The sequence below is a fragment of the Zeugodacus cucurbitae genome, chromosome 5 (genome assembly GCF_028554725.1).
Source record: "Zeugodacus cucurbitae isolate PBARC_wt_2022May chromosome 5, idZeuCucr1.2, whole genome shotgun sequence".
Lineage (NCBI taxonomy): Eukaryota > Metazoa > Arthropoda > Insecta > Diptera > Tephritidae > Zeugodacus > Zeugodacus cucurbitae.
In genome coordinates, this window is record NC_071670.1 from 63,291,538 (window position 1) to 63,315,297 (window position 23,760).

The window sequence follows — 23,760 nt, forward strand, 5'->3', positions numbered from 1 at the left end:
TGAGGTCGTTATGCCGTTTTGTGTGAAATAATTGCATCAAATTTGTGCGATTCTTCAACATGCACACACACACACAATTCCCCGCTTGCTGCGGCAGGTGGGTGGCCCGCATCTCCAACTGCGCGTCGTTGTTGCAGCATCGCTCATGTGTTTCTATACTTTCGCTTGTTGTTAGTTTTATATCTAACCTTTTTTCGGTGACTCGAAATCAATGCATTCTGGTGGCATGACATTTTGGTTAAATGTCAAATTGCTGTTGTCGCATGAAATTAACACATTAATGACCTCCGCCGGCCCGCCCGCCTGCGGCTCGCTGCCGTTAACGATAGCTGCATTTGTATGGCTTTTCAATAATTGGTGATTATCTATATTCATTACCGCTCATTTATTGTGCATTCATATTAGTAATGCTCTGTGGTCGAGTGAAAAATGTCCACATCGCATGAGGTGTTGGACCCTCGGTGGAGGGGGTCACCAGGCATTATGGTACAAAATTTCACTTACATGCTTGCTAACTGCAAGAGTTTGCTTATGAATGCTTGATTTTTTCCACATTCATGGTATAACTGTTTGTTTCAAGGATATTTCTTAGTATATAAGGCATACTTATTATGCGAGTATATACATTAGGGTGGGTTCAAAATTTTCACTTAAAACATTAATTATTACCAAAAAATTTAAATTTACATATATGTATTTACATATGTGCCTGTTCACTCATTCTCAAGCAAAAAATAAAAAAAAATGCTCAAGAAATAATTTCGTAAAAAAAGCAAGTAAGATAGAACTAAGTTCGAGTCTAACCGAATATTTTGCTGAGATATTTCACATATCAAGCGATCTACATAAATATATTGCATAAAATTTCCCGGAAGTTTAAATAATCTTATATTAGGTACTAGGGAGCTAGGAGGTATAATGACCAGATTTGTCTGTAGTATAAATAGGTATTATATTATAATAAAAAATATTTTCTCTGAATTTCTAAAGACTATATGAAAGATTTATAGTTATTTTTTGTAAAGAAAATAACTAGAGGCACAGAGGTCCTCGTGTCCAGTATCCGTGGGGCCTTGAAAAGTTATAGACCGATTTTTCGACAACTTTTAAAGGAGCGATGTTACACCGTCAGTGTAATATTTGTACGCTGTTTTATTTCGATATATTTATTTGTTCTTGATTTATATATTGCAGAACGAATCAGTTGGACTTAAGATTTGTGGTATTGTAAAAGTATGCGTCATTGTGAACCGATGTCGCATAATTTAATACTATAACAACCGAATATCAGGAAAATGTGATGTACAAAATTTTGTTGTAATTGTTCGAGTGGTTGCTAAGATAATGTTCTTCACCCAGAAGTGCGCGGTGCTACGCCAATTCTCAAATTTGGATACTATTTGTATATAACTTCTATGTACTCCCTTGACTATAACATTCATCGCACTTTTAGTACTTTTCAACATAAACTTTCTATGAGAAGTGGGTTATTATGCGATTCACCTATATTCTTAACATAAAAAAGTTTCTAAAGGATAATGTGTTCAACAAGTTTGGTTGATATAGCTTTAGTAATTTGCTACGCTGGCTAGGTCATGTTGTTCGAATGAATGAAAATGCTCCAGCTCTAAAAGTATTCGATGCAGTACCCGCTGGTGGAAGCCGAGGAAGAAGGAGACCTCCACTCCGATGGAAGGACCAGGTGAAGAGGGATCTGGCTTCGCTTGGTATAACCAATTAGCGCCAAACTGCCAGAAGGAGGGATACGTGGCGCGCTGTTGTGGACTCGGCTATAACCGCGTAAGCGGTGTCTACGCCAGTCAAGAAGAAGAAGAAGAATTTGCTTATATACAAAAAACTTATTATACTCGTATAGCGCTGGCATGCCCTTTCGGACACTCTGTTATTCTAAATAACCACATGCCAGAGACCAAAAAGACAAGTCATATTTTCTCACAGTTAAGGATAGGTTATTTAACACCACTTGAATCTACTCAGCCGATGAGAGTCCACCATTTAGTACTAAACTAAACATGTCTATCTCCTTTGGCATACTTAATTTACCAATATCTTCCTCGTGCTAGCTTTGGAAGAAAATAATTGATAAAAACCTTAAATCCGTAGTAAATCCAGTACGAATATGAGAATCAATAGATATTTTTTCTCTATCAGATCCTCCAGTAGCTGTAGAAAACAAGGATCTTAAAGAAAGAAACCACCCTAATATATACCTATTACATATAGTACTCGTATATATGTGCCTGTTGTCATGTATTCCACATATAGATATTCCCAGTTTTAATATCAGATACAGTATTTCCTTGAAAGTAAATATAATTAACGAAGAAGACCTCGTTAGTAGACGTCCACTTTGCTTGATATATGGTCTAAGGATTGATGTCAAAAGGAAACCATCTTGAATTGCGATCCAAACCTTCACACTTAACTCGCCCCTCCCCACATATGGTTATTTGAAAAGCAAGGTTATTGTAAAGCAACATCCGGATTATTGTTGAGATCTAAAAAATCCTTCGTACATTCCCCATAAATTAAATAAAAATATTTGGAATAAAAATGTGCAATTTTTTTTAATTTTTTCAATTAATTTTTTTTTCTTTCAATACCGACAGAAAAGGTTACGCATTTATAAAATATAATTATCAAAAGAAATATTTTCAGGTGAGAGTATTCGACAGATTTCTTTCATACAGAGTACAGCTTTAGTAGCACAATTGTTACAGATAAAGCGATTTCGAAAATCCAAATCAACAAAACATTGCAGTTGGAATTGATTAAAGAACTCCAAAAAATTTTAAATATTTTTTATGTATTATGAGAACAACAGTCCAGAGAACACCCCTCACTAATTAAAAACCACATTTAGATTAATTTTTATGATTTTGGAAAAATATATATTTTCAGTTTTTCTTTTTCTTTTTACTACTCGCAAGAAATTCGTTAGTTAATTGTGTTTTGCTTTTGTTTTTTGTTTGCGTTTTTTCTTTCTTCTTCGCTTCTTTTCTACGGTCAACAACTTAAGGCTAAACATTTGTAATAAAACTTAAATCACTAAAATTCAAATAAAATTAATTTCATAGACTAATAAAAACAAACACACATACATACAATACATATTTACAAATAATACAAACATTTCTACGGAGGGTTTTTACAACTTAACTTTTAACTATACAAAGAATATTTACAAACATCGAATTGGTTGCAATTTTAAAGAATCAAAAATTCTAGATACTAAAATGCTGTGCCCGACAACACTAACAAATTTATGTTTGCATTTCTCCAAACTAAATCGAGTATTTGCAGTAATTCAACAAAGCGCCGACGGCACGCCCACACAAACAGTTATGTGTGGGCGAGTGTGCGTGTGTTGTGTGCGCTGTTGAATTTCGGCAACTACCAAATCCGATGGACCTTTCCTTTCCATTTCTTTTGTGCTGAGATTTACAAATGATTTTTAACATTATTTTTAATTTTTTTTTTTGTTATTTTTGGGTGTTTTTGTGTTGTTGTTGTGTTTGAAGGAAGTAGGTACATTTGTGTAAAACGGTGCTTAAATATGCTAATTCCACCACCATGCCACCAAAGCGTTGCCGCAACTGCAGCGACATCAGAGACCGCGCTGATGTCCTTGTTGCATGCCACAATGGCATGTTTTCGTCATTTCACCACATTTCAAAAAACTTAACACTATATCACAAATTATTTCAACTATACTCCACTGCTGCTCCAAAACGAGTCATGAAAATCATGAAAAATCATATTAAAACTTTATCACAAGTGCGTGCGGGGAGAGGTGCGTGTGTGGTAAAGCTGGAGCGCTGGAGCCTTAGAGAGATCTCACATCATCAACCACGTCCAACGTTTGCGTTCACGTCGCATTTGCCGTCGGCATTTTCGTATGCCTACCACTGCCAAGTGGCGACAAGTGGCGGCGCGTCTTCAGTTTCGCCACAGCCGTTGCTGCACCACCAAAGCAGAGTGTCAACTCTGCTCAATGCGTGGTACCGCTGCTGCGTGCTGCTTTCCATATTGTTTGCAGAACAACTCCGACGGCGGAGTGCGTAGTGTTTCAGTAGGGACGCCAGACGGTTTTGGTGGCATTCACTGCCGCCTTCAACTTGGTGGCTGCTGTGATGTCGGGCGAAACTTGACGGGTTTGCGTCTTCATTGCGGATGGTGCTTTCAGCTCGCAACGCATGCGTGGTGACTTCTGTTGCGATGCCTTCTCCAATTCCTCCATGGCGGAGGGCAGCGAGCGCGGCACAATTGGTGGACGTAGTATGGGCACAAAAGCAGATTTCACCACATCGATTTGCTCATCATCCGAATCGATATCGGGATCGGCATCGGATAGTGATTGCTCGAGCGATGTGTTGGCTTTGTTGTGACTGCTGGTGGTGCTGGTGTTGTGTGCGTGTGCGGGTGGTGAGGACGAGGAGGGACGCGACGAAGCGGGGCTTATGTGCACGGGGCTGATGTGTTCTGTGGAGCCGTGCGAACTGCCGATAGATGTATTGTGCAAATTGTGGCTGGGCACACGCAGACCGGCGGCGGCGAGGTTGTATGGATGGAATGCGGCGGCGGTCACAGGATTGAAGGGGAATTGTGGCATGCCAACGCCATATGAGGAGCCGGGCGGTGAGGGTATCATGCCGAGTGCGGGATTTGTGGGCGCGCTAACTGGTGGTGGTGTCAGTTGCGCGGAGTGGAAGTCGTTGACGGCGGTGGGGCCTTGTGGTGGTGGTGGTGGTACGACGGTGGCGCCCGAGTTACCGTTTTGTTGTAATGTAGGTGAGCCCTTTAAGGCGGGGTGGTGTAGCGCGGCCTGATGGCGGAAGTAATCCGCATAGCCGTATGTCATGTAGGCGGCATCGAGCCAAGCGGGATTTAACATGAAAGGATTGAAAGCGCCGGGATGTGGGTAGCCATAACCTGAGGAAGAACAAAAAAGAAAAATACGTATAAGTAAATGAAGACAAAGGAAAAGTAAATACAAATTAAAGAAAAAGTTAGAAGTAAAGAACAGATAAAACGAAAGCGGGTAGCAGTTAATGTGAAAATTGAAAGTAAAATGTAAAAGCAGTCGATAAAGAGTACGTAAATTTGTTAGTGGTTTTAAGTCGTCCAAAGTGAAATGAGGTTAAGCAACTAAAGTGTCCAACTGAAGCGAAAACAAACTAAAAACTTACTTTGCTTACTTCTTGGTTCCCGCGGTCCGTCCACGGTCACTTTGATCGCCTTCGTGTAGCTCGCAATCTGCACAGGGTATGTGGCAATTGTGATGGTCAGTGTGAATGATTTGCCACGTCCCGAACGTCCGACAAAACGCAGATCATTGAATTTCGCCACTTGATTCTTCATTATAGCGGTGCAATTACGCAATTCGCCGCAGTAGTTCTCGTCATTGCCGCATTTGATGGTCACCAATGTGCCGTCGGGCACATCATCCAAAGCAATCACTTTGAAGGCGCCTGGCAGCGACTTGTTGGAGCGCCAGTGGTTGGGCAAAGCGCTGCAGAGGATCGATGGGGAGCCGGTTTGTGCCAATTCACCGTGATATTCTTGTAACATTTCGTGCAGGCTGGCGAACATATCTGTCATGGAAGGTGGTAATTTGGCGGATGTGCTGTTGTTATTGTTGTTATTGCTGTTATCCGGTGTGGAGGAGCCCGTCGAACTGGCCGAGCTGGGCACATGTGTGGGGGCGCCGCTGTTGGTGTGAGCGGCCGCGCTGGGTGGCGCTGGACCGTTGGCGAGTTGCGCGGGCGCAGCGACCATTGTGGGACCAGCCGGTAAATGCATTGTGGGTGCGCGAATTTTGAGTTTGCGTGTGTTAACAAATTGTGGCAAGGACTGCAGCTTGGTTGCACAAGCGTTGTGTTGTGCCAGTTTTTAAATGTTTTTGTATTTGTTGTTGTTGTTTATTAATCCAAATTGTTCGTTGATTGCACAAAAGTTCTTTTTGTTGTAATTAATTTTATTCTTTTGCTTTAAACACTTGTTCTTCTTCTTCTTGTTTTTACACTTTGTCGCTAAGACATTGTTTGTTGTTATTTTTAAACACTTGCACTTTTTTCGTTTTTGTTAAATTTCGAAAATATATTTCTTGAAGTGCTCGAAAACGTTCGGAAATAATCCAAGTCGTTTGCGGTACGCGTTCGTTTGATTTCTAATTTTAAAATTTCCACGTCTCGTTTGTCTTTGCTCGAAGGCAAACGTTCCTAACACGTTAAAGTCGCTGAGTGAACTGACTCTCCGGAACGATCGTCACCAGTATTTGAAGTAAAATTGTATGCCGCACGCTCTGCTCGACGCACCATGTACTCACATACACAGACGCGCCACAGAATTTCCTTTTTTCCTGCGTTGTTGTTATTGGCGTTATTGTTTCTACCACTGCTGTTGTTGTGGCATGTCAAAGTTTGTTGTTGTTGCTGTAGCGGTGGTTGGTTTGTTGGTCGATTCATTGGCCGGCTAAGGGTGCCGTCAAACGGCGCAGGAGAAGGCAAAAAGGCAGACAACAACAACAAGCACAACAAAAAAACAAACGAGCACAGTCAAGGCTATGTAGCTGACTGGTGGCAGGTATCAACAACCACCATTGCCACAACAACAGCCGCAGTAAAAATTTCCCATTTTTCCATTGTGGCAAGCAATCGCCTTGCCACAGCGCACAAGCACACGAACACACACACACACACAAACATGAAATGTGTGATTGCACAAGGAAACGAACACACGTACAAGGCAGTGTTGCACACACACTCACTCGCACTGGCGAAGAGCACACTCGGTGAGCTTGTATTTGTTGTAGGCCAACCAAAGTGGGGAAAATATAAAAATTGAGCGCAAAACGCGCGCCTCCGACTCAAATAAAATAGAAAAAAATAAAAAAAACTGAGCAACAACAACAACAAGCAGCGCATAAAAAATTGTAAAAAGTAAAAGAAAAAAGAATTAATTGAGAGCCAACCATCCAACTGGCGTTGAGAGCGCACTCGCGCAACAGAAACTGAGGGGAGGCGGGAGTGCAACACATTGGAAAATCATATAGAAGACAGAGTGGAAAAACAGCGGGGCCATAAAGATGTGCGTGCGCTGGCTTGACTTGAAGAAGGGGCAACAAAAAAATCACGAAACTAAAAAATTCACGCTCTTATTCACATATATATGTATAAGTACATATATACACCCTGAAATATATAAGTGTGCGTGCGAAGGACTCAGCGCAGCAAGTGTGCCGTTGCGCCACAGCGGGTGGAAAATGCGGAAAATTGTGCACGAAATGTATGTGAAAACTCAGCACAGTGGCACCCAGCCGCGCCTGGGTCCAGTAATCGGAACAACTTGACCGGCCATTGCTGCTGGCAGCCTTGTGCGCGCTAAATGCCTTGCTTTCAGCGTGTTGCATGTTCTACGGTGGCATGCAGCAGTTTTACACCTTCAAATATGATAAAGACGGGCATAAGTGAGTTGTTCAGAATTTTCTAATTTGCGTCTTAATTATGTTGACAAGAAAGTTGTTGGAGATCACAGTCTCAAGATTTGTGCGACAAATCTCTATGCAGCGTAAACAAGAAATACATGATATTGAAGGTTGCGTAGATCTTTTGTCAATTAAAAATTGTTTAGACTCTGCTTTTCACAAAACAAGCCTGATACCCACAAAAGCTCTGGAAAATTAATGAAATTTACCAAAAAATTGCACATTTTGTTTTTTATATATAAATAGTATTTAAATGCTAAACTAAAAAGTAATTGAAAGTAGCGTTAATTGAATCCATTTTCCATTAAAAGAAGCTTTCATTGAAGAAAATTTCATCAAACGATACTTTCTATAAATATATTTTTTAATTATTATTTTTTTATCAAAATTTATAACTTCTACTTCTCCTTATCAATAATTTAGCTACATATATGGTCAGCTAACTAGTTATTGAAAGAAGCTTTCATTGAACAGAACTTCCATTAAATGTTATTTTCTTTAAGCGGAGCTTTCACTACAGGAATTTTTCACATATAGGAGCTTTCATTGAATAAAGCTTTCACGAAAGCTGATCATTAACACGAACGATTTTACTAAACCTGTCAAAACAATGGAAAATTTAATATTAAAAAGCTGTATTGAGAGGTTTTCGAAAAAGTTAAAAAGTAAAGTTAATTGCTTGGAATGAAAGCTCAGTCATATTCAATATTACGAATTTATGATTTCAAGCTGATATAGATAGAAGCTTTTATAGTACATAAAGAAAATTCAAATGCAAACTCTAAAATATCTTCCAAAGTCTTGATTAAAAGGAAGCTTTGACTTACAAGGGCGCAATACCATAAGACACCCAATAAATAATTCAAATTACACACTCAAAAAGAGTGACAACCTCAAAGGACTACTTAAAATATGGAAAAAAAAATAAAACCGAATTTTAAAACCAAAAACAATTACAACAACAACTTCACTCGACACCACTTAACCGAGTGCATTAGCTGGTAGTATATTCATCGAACCAACAACTACTCTAAACTGTAAGGCAACAAACAGCTGTCCACCCAAAATCCAATCCAATCAAACAACAAACAAATTCAACCAAAATCTCCACAAAATTGAGGAGTTCCACAAACACAAACCGAACTCGGTAATACTGGCATACCGATGCGGCGTGACGCCAACGTTTGGGGTAAACGGAAATTGTGGAATCACAACAGCAAATTGGCCAAAAACAAGAAGGTGACAAACCGAGCTGAGACGAGCATACATATACACACATGGACACAGCAAAGAAAGCCAAATAAAAAACAACAGTTAACTAACAGGGCAAAGCGCGTCAGTCATAAAAAAGAGGGGCAGCTGGCCGAATGCGCCACGGAAGCCAAGGACTTCGCGCGTGGTATGCAGCGGATGGAAGCCTCGTTGGCTAGATGGATGGCTGTACGGCAGCAATGCGAGAGCGACGGGGTGCTGCGCTCAGGGACGACAAATGGTGCGGCGGCACCAACCAAAATGTCGCGAGCCGCCGCAGCGTCGCGTGACTCTGCCACCGGGGGGGATACGCGAGTTGCTGCTGCCAACAGGATACGCTCAATAAGACGGCAATAAGCGCGCACACGAAGATATATAAATGTTGTTCTTGTTGCCGTTTTGCTACCTTACTCGTCAGTATCTTCAACTGCGGCCGCTTCCAATGGCCAATTGCTGCGTGGGTGCGACAAAGACAACGTCCTCACTGCCCAAAAACATTACTTTCTTTCTTTCTTTCTGTCATTTCTCCACAGGTTTTTCTTATAGACAACACGCTCGCTCGGTATGCTGTTGCGGGTGTGAGTGTGTCTGTGTGTTTGTAGGTTCTTTGAGTTTTCTTCGTAGCCAGCGCGGGAGGTAGGAATTTGTGCGCTCTTTAAGAGCCGTTAAGGAGGCGATTCGTAACGCTCTTTGGTGGGCTATTTGGTCTGACGGTCCGATTGCCCGTGGCCCGTTGATCTCCGCTGCGCGCGCTCAGTTGCTGGCGAGTGCTCGACCGGCACGGTGCTGTCACTGCGTCAATACCAATAGCACCGTTATTGGTATTGATGATGGTCGCTGCGTCCATAGCGTCTCTGTACCGGCAGCACTGTCGTCCATCCGTCCGTTGCGCAGCCAGCAAATCACAATTGTCGTAATGGTCATAATTTCGTGTGTCAAATTGGAATACATGTGCGCTTGATGGCGAAAGCGTGTCTGTGCTGACAATTGAATGTTGGATTTTTTTGTGTTGAAAATGTTGTTAAGTCTTTATTTGGATTTGCAATAATTGCTGGAGAAAATTGAAAAATTCCTGTGTGACATTTTATGCTTTGATTTTGAGTAGTGTTTTGGGTGATTTATGTTTGTTGGAGAAAGGAAACTCAAGTAATATTAGGAATGCATAATCGATGACTTGTTAACACAGCTCTTAAAAGGATTCAGATTTTCCTTAAAAATGTAAAGCTTTAGCCTTTCTTGCAGTCTTCCGTTTAGGTTGCGTTTTAGAAAATCTGTTTTATGTTGGAAACAGTATGTTGGAAAGAGTACCGAAAGACCAAATTTTGGAATATTGTGCTACTCTAACATTAAGTAATCGGAAATAGTAAAGCGAGTATTTTCAAAAATACAAGAATTTTTTAAATTGTTTAAAAACCAAATTTCGAAAATATTACTTTAATACACTTGAACCAAATAAGAGAAATGTACAAAAGATTACAGAAGAAATCAATTTTCATAAAAATTTTAAATACTTTTTCTCAACAAAACAGATTAATTTGGATGGCAAATAAATTAGAATCAAAAAACTCTTTTTTTCTACATTCTTATTTTCAATTATTGCAATTCAGAAACTTCAGAGAAAGTCAGCTTTCACAGAAATTGTTTTCTTTTTTCGAACAACATCATCCATTTGTTCCAAGGCTCATGCTATTTTCTTCACTGGGTTATTTAATATTTATTTTATTTATATTTTATTTAAAAAAAATTCTAATCATCTCTAAAAGATTTGCTATCTTTAAGCTTGGAAAAAAATTTAAAAAATTTGAATCTCTATATAAATATGACGCTTTCAAGAATGTTATTTAAAGGAAAAACAATTTTTATAAGAACTGGAAGTAGTTTCAATATTAACAACCACTTTTTATCTTAAATTTAACTTTTTAGTACAGTGGTTTCCAAACTTTAAAAGCTTTTAAATGTTTTTTTTTTTCATTTAGGCTCAATTGAACCCAGCTATAAGAAACAAGACTGTTCTACTATTTCAAAGCAAAATTTAAAGAATTTCATTATTAACAATAATTCGCACTAGAAATTCGATTGTAAATATTTTTTTAAGACAGTGGTTTTCAAACTTTTAAAGCTTTAATTTATTTCAACCAAAAAGTTGAGAAATTTTTATATTTTGTTATGTAACAATAACTGTAATATATGGGATCTGCTTAAAAAATCGCAAGAAAGTTCTAAGTAATACTAAAATTCCCGAAATTTGTGGGTGGTACACATGGCGCCTTATATAGACCTTCAATCACTTACCTTGAGACGTCTCAATTACCCCAAAGCAAGATGGTTATGCCTTAACAATTTAGAAACACATGCACTCGTATAAAAATGTAACGGACCGCTATTATATAAGATATAAAAAAAAAAAAATTAGGTTATAGTGGGGTTTGAAAGGAAGTTTATAGGCGAATTCAAAGAATTTCAGGCCACACGCTATGTATGATGAAATTCCATTTAAAATGTGTCATAATCAGTAAACTTTTAAAGAGTTGATAGTTCCAAAAGGTGTTTAGTTTTTTGTGATTTCAAAACAATATCCAAACATTGGGGTCTTTTAATGTAACAAAAACAACACAATCAAAACCAGAGAAACAAATGCAGCAGGTGTTAAAAGCTATGGAAATTAATGGCTTTAGTCTTTGAATAACAAAGAAAAGTGAAATCCTTGAAATCCAAATTATTGACTCAGGTAGAAGATTCGAAAAACTTAATGATGAGTACTATCGATCCAGGTCAATTTACGGTTGATGTTTAAAGTTGAGGTTAAGACCGTTCTGGATGAAGTTCAAATTTTCCATGTATATAATATAAAATATAAAAAATTGTATATAAACTCCATTCGGTACTTTTCAAATATCTGCATATTATTCCCAAGATCCGATCTAACGAATGTTTGTTTTCATACTCCGCTATAATATCCACGAAGTCATTAAATTAGTTGTTTTGACAAATTTCTGTAGAGAAGTAATCAAAATGCAAATTATCTGATGTTCTAACCTCAAATTGTTTTGTGGTTAAAAAAACGCTTTTGTGTATTATATAATATATCAGGATATGTATATGTAAAACATATGTTAAGCATTACTATATTCAACGGAATGACCCGAAGTCATTGTTTTCGCGACTTTCCCAACAAAGCCAGCGCAATCCCGTTAATTACTTAAACCATAGTCTGTTTGTTGTGGGTGTTTTCTATTATATGAAGAAGACACTGAGGTTTATGCGAACTTTTACCTGAGAAAATCAGCGATTCGCGTGCTGTTGCTTCTAAGAAATCGCAACAGTTATGATTTGCTTCAAGTTTTTGAAACAAATACTCTATATAATACATACACACAATTTCCTTAAATTTTTTGGTTTTAAAATTCGAAAAAACACGACTCGGAGGAAGGAGGTATCAGAAGACGAAAAAATCCAATCAAAACAATTAACTTGCTGAGTCACATAGAATCTCCTTGCAACAAAAATGTTTAAAAACAACTTTCTAGCATTTATGAAGCTAAGAACAAATTCTAGAAGTGGCTGGAAATTTAATTATTTTCTTAAAATTGCAAGATATAAAGGTGTTACGTTCTCCTATAATGTGACATCCTATATTAGTGTTAACCTTTCTAGTTTAATAATTCATATTTTTTATGTAATCAAGGTTGAAATGTTTGGAAAAATACCGTAAGGGGTTTATTACCCTTCTCGGTCCTTTTGTCATTTTGAATACATTAGCTTGGGGTTATTCCATGTTGTTCATTTAAACTACTATTAAATAACAGAACACAATAAATCCATAAACCACAGTGCAATATTTCCTCTGAAACTAATGTCGCTTCAGCTAATATCCACTCAAGGTTATTTCTTTTTTAATGCAAAAAAGGGGCAGCTTCTCCAAAATGTATAGCAGAACACCTAGCTAATCTTGACCTGCGTTAATAGTTACCTTTAAACGAGGCGCTATAAGGTTCCCGAGGCGTACACCCAAAATCTTATATTATGTAACAAGAAATCAAGAAAATACGAATTTCTCGATTTTTACTTTTACATATAATATTCAATATTTAATTTAGGAAATACCCTGCACAATCTTATAAAGTGGCTTATTTGTTTTACTCTGGTGATAACTGAAAGTTAAAAAAATATATTTAAAACAAATTTTATTATTATTTTATATTTTTAATTATTTTATTTTTTCTTTTTGTTGTTGTTGTGTCATTAAAAACATTATTCATAATAATGATATAGCTTATATTTTACGGTACATGCATTGAAAATCTTCCGTGGTTCCATAAGACCATCGAAAAAAAACAAAGTTTCCCACAATATGGATGGAGATTCAGTTATCTGTCATAACTTAAGCTCCACCTTTTCATTGCACATAAAATATTCGAAAATAAATCGACTGCCATGCTCTTCTCTCTTCTCTCGAATGCATTTCGAAGTAAAATTCTACGGATGACTGAATCACTTGAATTGCTTTTTAGTTAAAAGAAAGGATCCGTGGCGATCTTAGTAACTTGAACGAATTTACGAATTCTCATTATTCGTACTTCCACAACTGTAACAAGCTTATTCGCTTTTAATTTTGATTTTTGACTAAAATGATATGAATACTATTGCTCCTCTTAATTTTATAAAATTTACGATTTTCGCAAAGTATTATTTGACATTATTTGCTTGCTGCATATATCAACAGTCATTTGGTACAATTTCTTTGAAAGTTGAAAGTTTTATAGAACTAAAAATAATATTATTCTAAGTCTATACATATACATGTTAAATTGACAAAAAACGATCTTCACCTTCAATTTTTGCCGTCGGAAGATATGCTTCACAACAAATTCTCGTTCAAAGAAATTTTACATACAGATTTTCTCTCATAAACATTCATGCATAGTACATATAAAATACCAATCGCTCTCACTGCAACAACATGGCGAGCTTTCTCCACACCTTTTGCCCGACAGCGATCGCGTAATGCGCACACACACACCCATCCACACTCACTCATAGATCCAAGTGTGCCTTCTGCACCAGCCATCGCAGTTTGAGGGTTGTTTTGTATGGCAATAGCCAGCCAGCCAGCCAGCCGCACATAAATATTTAGCTATTTATAGCGCATTGCTTCGCGGTTGCATTCATGAGTGTGTGTGTGCGCTTCCAATGAAATAAAAACAACAACAACATAAATGGGCGTAGCGATCAGTGCTTGTTGTTGCGGATCACAATTTACCGCTATAAATGCGGAATATGAAGGCATGACGCGCGCATTTAGACTCCGCCCTTGACTTGTTGTAATCGATTTGGATTGTTTGTTGCAATTTTTCGATCGCACATTTGTGTTGTTGTTGCTATTATTTATGATATATTTGTATGCGTTGCTGAGGCTGTGTAAGTGATTGAATATCTGATTTTGGCGATTTGTATACCTAAGCGCGCAAATGCGATGGTTAATGCTTTAAGCTGGTAAATATTTGGGCAAATTTGTAAGCAGGTATGTGTAATTACGCTCTGAAATTGATCTTTATGCAGGGAAATACTACTGGAACAGTACGCTGTGCTACGTTTTAAACGTTTTGTACGTATAGAAATATTTGTTTTTCTTCAACGACTCTTTCGCTAATTATGTCAGCAATTAATTTTCTAAAACAATATCTTGAATTATCCTTGCAGTTTCTCTAGTTGTATTATAGTAGTTAAATAATATAAATTCAAATTGGAAGGCCTCTTGATAATAAATATGGAAATCCGTACCGATACCTTACTTGAGAACGATGGTAAACTTTTTTCAAAAAAGCTGCTCATAATCTCTGTATTGATTTGATAGTGACGATTTTAAGGATCACCTTTTGAATTAGAAAGGTGAAAAGAGGTTAGTTAATTGTTTTGAAAAGCGCTTGAGTGGCTTTAAATGGCACTTTCCAAGCAGGATTTTAATTAGAAAATTTACTTTGTCATCAAGAATACCACAACGCAATGGATATTGGATATTTCAGCTCATTAAACATGGACTTACACTATCGTCCTTTGGTTTCTAGACATTACACGTTTTTCTAATAAATAGAAATAATATATTTGGCATAAAATAGCATATTGCTTAATGATGAATCAAACGATAACACTTGAACCAATAAGATCGAAAATAATTTGATTAAATCGGGTTATGCTAAGTTTTTCTCATGACATCGAATAATATTTTAGTATGACCTTTGGAGAACCAAATTCACTGTCTAATACTTTACCGTCTGATTGGTAGACACGCCAGCAGGCTGGGGTTACCTAGTAACGATTACTGCAGAAGCCGCCAGGAAGAAGAAGAGGAAGAAACGATTGCACACCTTCTATGTGGATGTAAGGCTCTGTATAGGAAAAGAATTGCAACTATTGGACGCGGTTTTCTCGAGGATGTGGGTGAATTTGCTCATATTAAATTATGTGAACTTTTCCACTTTATTAAGACCACATGGTGGTTCAAAGATGACTCTATAGTGTGAAGGATCACAGTCACAGTGGTGTCACAATGGGCCTCCAAAAGGCCTAGGTGCGTCGTTTTTGAAAACCACATAACCTAACCTAATCTTTACCTTCTATAGGTGCTACAATGTTGTACTATTTGTTGAGTTCCCTTCCTGAGATATTATTTGACGTTGTTACATCGACTCTTTACAATTTGAGAAGTAAACAGCTTTTAATAAAAATAACTCGAAAAATAAATCGAAAAACAGTATTTAGTAAAGACGTTTTTTCAGGAACTTAAACTTTATTACTTAAATGGATTTGTCAAGACTCTCTTCGAATTTAAAATGTTTCTTTAAATAGTTTGATGATTTTTCTCCGAGACATATTCAGACTCGAACATGACATCTTCTTTACAAATCTTTAACTATTCATAATTGAATCCCACTGTGATATTTTTGGTGTGCTTATATGCCTGAAACTTGAAAAAACTTTATTTAAGTTTTGGATTTATATGAAACTAACTATACTAAAAATAAAACTGTACCTATATAATTCAATTTTTAAATGTTTTTGTTTCTGTGGATCTTACAAATAGGATTGCTATTGGAAAGGTTCTAAGGGATTCTATAGAATTTTGATTTCAAAATATTTTTTGGCGAATCAGAACACAATTCGAGAAATAAAAAACGTTTAACAACAACTTCTTGTGAAAATTCTTCTTCTTTTGGTTCAATAAGAAGTCCAAATAACTAAATATTCAGCCAAATCTAACTTATTTATTTCAATTTCAAAAGAGAAATACTGCGAATTGAAAAGGTTCTAAGAGAGTAAGCCGTTCAAAAATGTAAATTAAAGAAGAGAGTATAAAGCGCAACAATTCATAAAAAAGCTTAAAAAGTGTAGAAGAGAATCTACGGTAGAAAAAATAAAAAATCTACCACTTTTTCCGCCCCACATCAACCCATACAACGTAGGCGCCACCAAATGGCACCCACGATTACCTGGACGCAGGGGAAATACGTAAACGGCATTGGAGTAAAATAATATTTTTTATTTGCTGAGGAAATGCCGCCTGCCCCACAAGCAGGCCTAAAAACCCCCATAGTATGTCGCTCAAGCGGACCAACACACGCACAGGCGCAGCATAAATGGGAAATTTGCGTCAGGACCCACTTTTTTCCTTTCTCATTTTTTATTTATTTCAATTATACTACCTTCACCATCACTCCACCACTATATTACTCTGTGCTCAGCGGCAGCGTTGTTGTTGTTGTGTCGCCCATTGAGTGAATTGTGGTTTCTTTGGTTTGGTTTGGCTTGGGTTGGTTGTGTGTGCGGCCAGAGCAGAAGGCAGAAACCACCAGCAACCGAGACAAACCAACAACCAAACAGCCAACCAACCACCACCACAAGTAGCTCAACGCGGCAACAACAACTAAGGTGCTACTATTGAAAGCAAAAAAGAATGAGTGAAACGAGAAATATCCCACATTTCCATTGGAAAGCGCAACATTTTGAGTGAGGGAAATTTTTTTCATTTTTTTCACACATAAAGCATTTCCAGCGCGCTACAGTAAATAAGATAAATAAGGAATGTGAAAAATTGTGTGCGGTAAAGGGGTTGTAGGGGAATGAGTTTAAGTGTTGGAGTTGAGTGTTTTTCGCTCATTTCGAGTATTGAGTGACATGCGATTGACATTGGAAATGTGTGGTTGTTTATTTGTTGTTGTTGCTTTGCATTTTTTCGCTGCTTTTGCTCATGCAACGGCTTTTTCTTCGCGCTCATGGCGGCCGGCGCATTCCGGCTGTCATGCTGTTTCCTTCTAATGTGTCAACAACTCAAGCGTCGAGCGCGCTGTGGAGTGCTGCGGCCGATTGGCACTTGGTGTTGGTGTTGCTGTTGTTGTTGTTGTTGCTGCCAGCTGCTGTCATTCCGTTTGATGTGTGCGTGTCTTGCTTTGCTTCCGTTTTACTTTTTGCGCGTTTTTCTTACAGACGTTTAAGAGTGTGTGTTGTTGTTGCTGGTATGATGGTTGTTGTTGTTGCTTCACTGTGACCACTTCGTTTGTCGTTTTGACGTATGGCAGCGAGGTTTTGGTGTTTTCCTTTTGAGTGCAATTTCAGCGGCAGCGGTGACGAATAGTTGAGTTTTTTCTTGTTGTTGCTGTGGCCGGCGTGGTGTGGTTGTTATTGTACTTCTTCTTTGGCGATTGCTACACGTACTAATGGTGTTGTTGTTGTTGCTGTGGGTATTTGTTCCTACAAAGCGCGATGGCGTTAATAGCGGGGTAACGCTATGTGTGTGTAGTACTGGTGAAGGTGGTGCTTGTCACGGTGGAGTGTTGTAATTGTTGTTGTAGTTATTTTCAAACCCCTTTTACCACGCCAAGCGTTGACAAATGCTGTGTGTTGTTGTTGGTGAACTTTATTGTTTATTTGCTTGCGTTGCCGCTGCTGAGTTTTGTGGCACCGCTGCGTGCCCCTAAAATCATACACACACATATATAGAAGCAACGTGCAACATGCCCGCCACTCAACTTCACTCATCTTCCCACGAAATAAGCCGCAACACGACAACAATGTGGAGGCCCGCAAATCGTTGCGTTGTGTATTTAAATATTTGTTTGTCTGTGTGTGTGGTAGCTTTTTACGGGTTGTGTGTGTGTGTACGTGTAAAAATTGGAGCTTTTTTGTTTGCTAATTCATGTCGTCCTTTGAAACTTTTTCACTTTTTTTTGCATTTTTTGGCACTTTATGTTCCTCTTTTGGCTTGTGGCACAGTATGTTACTTGCAACATTTGTTACAGTTGCTCGGGGATAAGCACATTTGTGTATGTTTTATAGTCGATGAAGATGTGTTCCCTGCAGGGAAGACAAATGATTCGCATCAGATATTGTATTGATGAATTTGATCACATTTTGAATGGAGTAAAATATTTTCATTACAATAACAATTCCTAATATTAAATATTAATATTAATTTCTTACTTCTTAAGTATTCAAAGCTGTACGTACTCATAGAGATCAAAATGTTCCGTTTCCGTCCATTCCGGGACATTTTATCTTAACCATAATGGATATTGGATAATATAATTATCTTAATTCAAATCCATGTATTAAATATTATATTCTGGAAGTCAAATCAATGCTTGTTGAGTGAATATGGTAATAGTCTCGTTTTGATATTTTGAATATTACTAAACGGATGAGAAACTTAGGCAAGTTTGCACATCCACTAATCGGAGTTGATTAAGAGCCAATCTCATTATACTTATAACAGGTATTTTCGAGTAGAGAACATTATTCAGGGTGGTGGAACGATTTTATGAAGAAAAAAAAAAAATTATCTTATAATGAAAGAAGAATTATTGAAGGTTTCTGATCCTTGAAAAATTCGGTAGGTGTGGTGATATAAAACGCGTAAGCATCGTGAGAATATCCTCTTTTAAAAGGAATATTAAGGATGAAGAAGAAAAGTATTCTTAATAATCATCGTGTTATTAGACGTTGAATTATCATACGTTTGTTGGTGTTTTGCTTAGGAAGAGCTAAGTCGTTGAACTATTATTAAAATACTTGGTTCTTATGCAAAACCAATATAAATTAGATTCTATTTGGTTTTGGATATTTTCACGGGTCGATATAGGTGGTAAAAAAGAAAAATCGCTGAAAGAAAGGATTTTTAATGACGAATTCTTTTAGCAGAGGTTTGGAAAATCTGAATAATCTAATGCAAAGTTCATATTGATTTAAGTTAAGCCTTTTATGAAAACTATAACTCTACCAGCTTTGTCTCTTTTCCAAAATTATTTATTTACGTGTATTGTGTAGTACAAAACAGTTCAATGTCAGAGAGTTTGTATATCATTAAAGTTGTGTTGTCTCTTGCAAAATTTTTGTATTTAATAGATATATTATCAGTGGTCTATTCTATTTGGGCTACTCTCCATAATTTTGATACGACACTGTTGTTTTTATATTTTTTATTGGGGTCTTGCGATGTTACTTCAAATGGATATCTAATTATGTTTTCCTGCAGGGTTTGTTGGCATTCTACATATATCTGTATATAAATTCTTATATATATCTATATATAAACAAGTAAGTACATTTGTTTCTATGAAAAGTTCATCTAATTTGGATATATATGCTTATATGTGTGTTAAATTTTGTACATGTAAATGCTAATAAATTTATTAATAAGCAAGTATGTATGAAATCATAAAGTTATATACTACAATTTGATATATATATATGTATGTACATGCCTACATAAACCAATAAAGTATGGCATGTGCTCATCTTGCAACATTAGACTCTCGCTAAGATATTCACAAGCACTTCTAGCTACTTCTACACCATATTTTATTGTTGTTCTTGTATTTTCTTACAACAAAAAAATATTTATTTTTTTAACACGCACATGTACTTTCCTTCTTCGTTCAGCTGGCGTTGTCTTCGTTTTTTAAACGCATGCCATTGGGGCACATGTCAGCGCAAGAAAATAGCAACAACAACAACAACACCTGAAGAAAGCAAACAAGAGTATGAAAGGCCACGATTTGATAGAAAAAAGGCGGAAAATCATTTTATTGACACAATTTGTAGCATATAAGTAAATGCCGTTTATTGCCGATAAATATATGTATGTGAGTGTGTGTGTGAGTTTTTACTTATATTCTTACAAATACAAGCATAAACATATTTGCTTGTTTCTTCTCCTTTTACGACACTGTTGCATTGTATGAATGACATTATTTGTTGTGCTGTTGCATGCAACGAACGTGCTGCAACATTATTACATAAGCATATACATATGTACATATGTATATTTTTTTACATTTATGGCGCAGCTGCCGTTGGCTTTGGCGGTATTAGCTGCTAACACACACACACATTTAAATTTATATGTATTTATGCCGAAAGGCTGTGTTCGCTGTTACAACAATGACAACCATTTTGATAAGTACGATAAACAACGCCGTTATCTACATACATACATTCATACATACGAGTGCATACAATAACATATTAGTTTCCATGTTTACAACAACAGCAACAACAAACATTTATAAGTATCTACGCGCTTGTTTCACAGCATGAGCTCTGCGTTAGTTCATTGTTATCTATTTTTTAAGTGCCATATTGTTGTTGGTTTTTTCGATTTCTTTTTTTTGTAATTTTTCAAGAGGATGTCTTATGTTTTTTGTTATTTGCCTTCTTTAATGCCTTGCACTTCTTCAAAAATGATTTTTATTATTTTTTCCACACATCTGTAGCTATATAAAAATCCAATTATATTCGAGTTGTTCTATATTTTCGTTACATAATTGCTTTTGAATGTGCTAATCGCCTTATTATCGAGTGGTTGTGAGTTGTCTATATATATATTATATTGACTCATATGTGTATATTTGTATATTTATTGTATCAAAAATATGGCTCAAGGTGCACTGATAGATTGGCTACAAATAACGGTAATATATTACATATATGTATGTATAGACATATTTACACTCATTCAAATCACTTCCGGTATGACTTTGGTAATTTATGGTTGAAATTTGATAGTGTTGAAGTGATTCAAGATAAGCTTTTTAACAATATCTCTTTGGTATTAGCCATATATCTTCGTTTTGATAAAATTTGGAGTATGGCGAATCGAACAAACAACTTGCTTAAGTCATATAGAGTAGCAGCATCAAGGAGAGATGGATTATCGAGTGTTTATAACCATTTATATGGTGTTCCCATTTTCCTTTAAAAAATCTGGATAACTTTGTTGTTGTAGTATCTTTTTCAAGAGAGTAGAACTCTCACAAAAGTAGCCAATCGAAGTGTGTTTTTATCATATATACAATTTATTCCGCTTTAGATACTGAAAATTTACTTAAACTGATATTCTAAGCTTTCTCGGACTTGACAACAACTACTTAGAAATGTTTCTGAAAGTTGTAGAATTAGATATAGTAGTTTTTAGAGACTAAAAAGACGATTATGTAACTGTGGTATTCTAACAGTCAATTATTCTTGAAATTGTCCAGACTTTGTATCGGAAGTCGAAAGGCACTTCATTGCCGTCTCAAATCTATGTGGAGTATATGTAAAGCTATTACAAAAACAACAAAGACGGGTTCTGTTTGCAAAAACAATACTGTAACAATGACCCAGACGAAAATTCCCGTTATTTTCAGTACTGACCCCGTACTATACACCTAGTCTAATACAGTTAGGAGACTATATGTATGAATGAATGGATTGCTTGGAGTGACTGTGTACCTTTGAGACAATTTGTTGCAGTTTCCAATTTATCGGGGAAATGAAAATAGTCTCACATAAATCTCTCACTGTTGCAAAAAAACACAAAAATGTATGGAGATCTTCAAATCAAATTTAAAAAATCATAATTGTCATGAAATTTTTTCGTAATGATGGCTTCTGTTGCCGCAGCCATTTTGGTTTCGCCTTCTAACCATACCCATATCCATACCCACATACATACATATATACCGTGTAACCCACACCCTTCAAATCGCTACTTATAATAATATGCCTTTCATACTCATAAATAAGCGCATAATAAATCGGTATATATGTATGCCTGTATATATATTTCTTTATTTGCTTGTGCGCATTTGTATACCAATCATTTGATGGCCGAGAGCTATTAAAAAGCGAGCATTATACATATTTATATACAAACAGTGAAAAGTATCAAATTTCAGCGCTCAGATAATGACGGTCGCTGGCATGCTATTTCTTGGTGAATTCGGTGAAACCACCATTTGCGTGCGCACCCTATGATTTACTGCCGTCGAACTGGAAATATATTTACGTATAGTTGTTGTTGTTAGCATGTTGACCCTCATTTCGCTATATTCGCCATGTATTTGCGCCAAAATGTATGCTTGCCATAGTTATTATTATGCTTTATGAAGTGCGTTATGCAAATTTGTTTACGATTTCATTTGGATGATACGACGGGACACTTGAGTGCTTGATGACGCAGTTTGTGGGCACACTCTCGGGGATTACTGCGTTCTGCATTAAGCCTTGCAGGGGATAATTTAGTTTTGGGTAATGCATTAGGTTGTTAGAAGTGGAAATATAGTGTTATAATAAGTTTAAGTATGGAATTTCAACTGGGGTGTTTTTTCAGGATTATTCTCATATTTACATTCATTAAAAGGGAGTATATATGTTTCTATATCTGGATGAAAATCAATTTCTAAATTTTCTTTTCAAAAGTTCCTCATATTAAAAGAAAACGAATCTGAAATTTTCTTATTACCTTTCTAAGGATCAAAAGGTAGTAGTTACAAAATACGTCACCATGTTACTAATTGCAAAGTAGTTCCTAAGTAAATTAAGAATTCTTAATTTTTATTTTAAATTGGACAGGAAAACTCAGAAATAAATGGAGTAGAAGAATTTTTAGACATATTTAGGACACATATGTAGATTGGCAGTTGGAAAAAGCAGGTATTACTCTGCTACCGGTGGTATATTGGGACCCCAAATACGTATACGTATGATACATACTATATTGTATTCAAGTGCAAGACTTTCAGGAACTCTTGAGCTCTTCTGACTTGAGAGACAATGGACTCGCTTTGAGAATACGAGTCGAGGACTTTGCGAGAGCTTCGCGGTTGAAGAGCAGATGCCTTTGTGGCCTCTCCTATTTCAAAGCAAACTTATTCTTCAGAGAGGTTCCCAGTATTGATTTCAATAGATACTAACCTGCAGCTCCTCTTCCCACCCATTCTCCTGTTCAATGCTTTTGCTTGGCGTTTAGTTTTTGTCTCCCTCTGTGTGGGACCTTAAACCGATAATGACATGATTACGTTCTAATATAGCTATAAAGCTTTTTTGGTGTCGAGAATCATTCGAGATTCAAAGTTAGTGTTTTCAACTTTAACTGATATGTTCAACTTAAGCGAAGTTTTAATTTAAAAAATGAACTTTTGGGTCTCCATGGAAGCTTACTTAGTACTTAATGTCCCTTGACAGTCTTTCAGCGATTAGAGAGTTATTATGTAATGCCTTCAATAATAGTTGTTAGTAGATCTAGATCAAGTATTTTATTTACATTATTTAACAATCAACCGAATATGTATTTCTATATATAATATGAATATGTGGGGAGATCCGACGAAACTTTGCCTGTTTATATTAAAATTAAGTAAAAAGTAGTTTTTAAAATAAAATATGTCAAAATAAAAAATTAAAAAAAAAATCAGACTAGTTCCAAAACTACTTCCAAAATAACTATTTTCGACAAGTCTAAAATTACTCTAAATTTCGGATTTCTTAAATTTTTTAGTATTCTGCGGCATGTATTTTTCAAAAAAGTAGTTGGTTTAAAAATTGCTACACTCAAATACATTTTTCGCAAGCATTTGTTTAAGTCTTCTTAACCATCATTTTCTCAAAAAGGTGGAGTAGTATATGAAAAAAATCGAATAAGCAGATATTTATTAGTTTTCTATAGTAGTAAATCTAATTTCCTCAAC

General features: G+C 36.6%; 1 protein-coding gene across 2 annotated transcripts; it reads right to left on the bottom strand.

The window, feature by feature from the left end:
* Nucleotides 1–3,659: 3,659 nt before the first annotated feature.
* LOC105208843 (segmentation protein Runt) lies at nt 3,660–6,258 on the bottom strand. 2 transcript variants are annotated; one of them, XM_029038171.2, is made up of 2 exons: nt 5,220–6,258; nt 3,660–4,953 (listed from the first exon to the last, which is right to left on the bottom strand). In XM_029038171.2, exons 1-2 carry the CDS (start codon nt 5,821–5,823, stop codon nt 4,091–4,093), a joined length of 1,467 nt encoding a protein of 488 aa, XP_028894004.2. In that variant the 5' UTR covers nt 5,824–6,258; the 3' UTR covers nt 3,660–4,090. The 2 variants fall into 2 exon arrangements, with proteins under 2 accessions (XP_028894004.2, XP_011177209.2); XM_011178907.3 differs by having other exon boundaries at nt 5,211–6,258.
* Between the last annotated feature and the right edge of the window lie 17,502 nt (nt 6,259–23,760).

What these genes read in the sequence shown, in the direction of transcription:
- LOC105208843 (XM_011178907.3), bottom strand. Translation starts at nt 5,823, where the DNA reads ATGCATTTACCGGCTGGTCCCACAATGGTCGCTGCGCCCGCGCAACTC. An exon ending in GGAACCAAGAAGTAAGCAAA is followed by an intron (nt 4,954 to 5,210) that starts GTAAGTTTTTAG and finishes GTTCTTCCTCAG; the next exon opens with GTTATGGCTACCCACATCCC.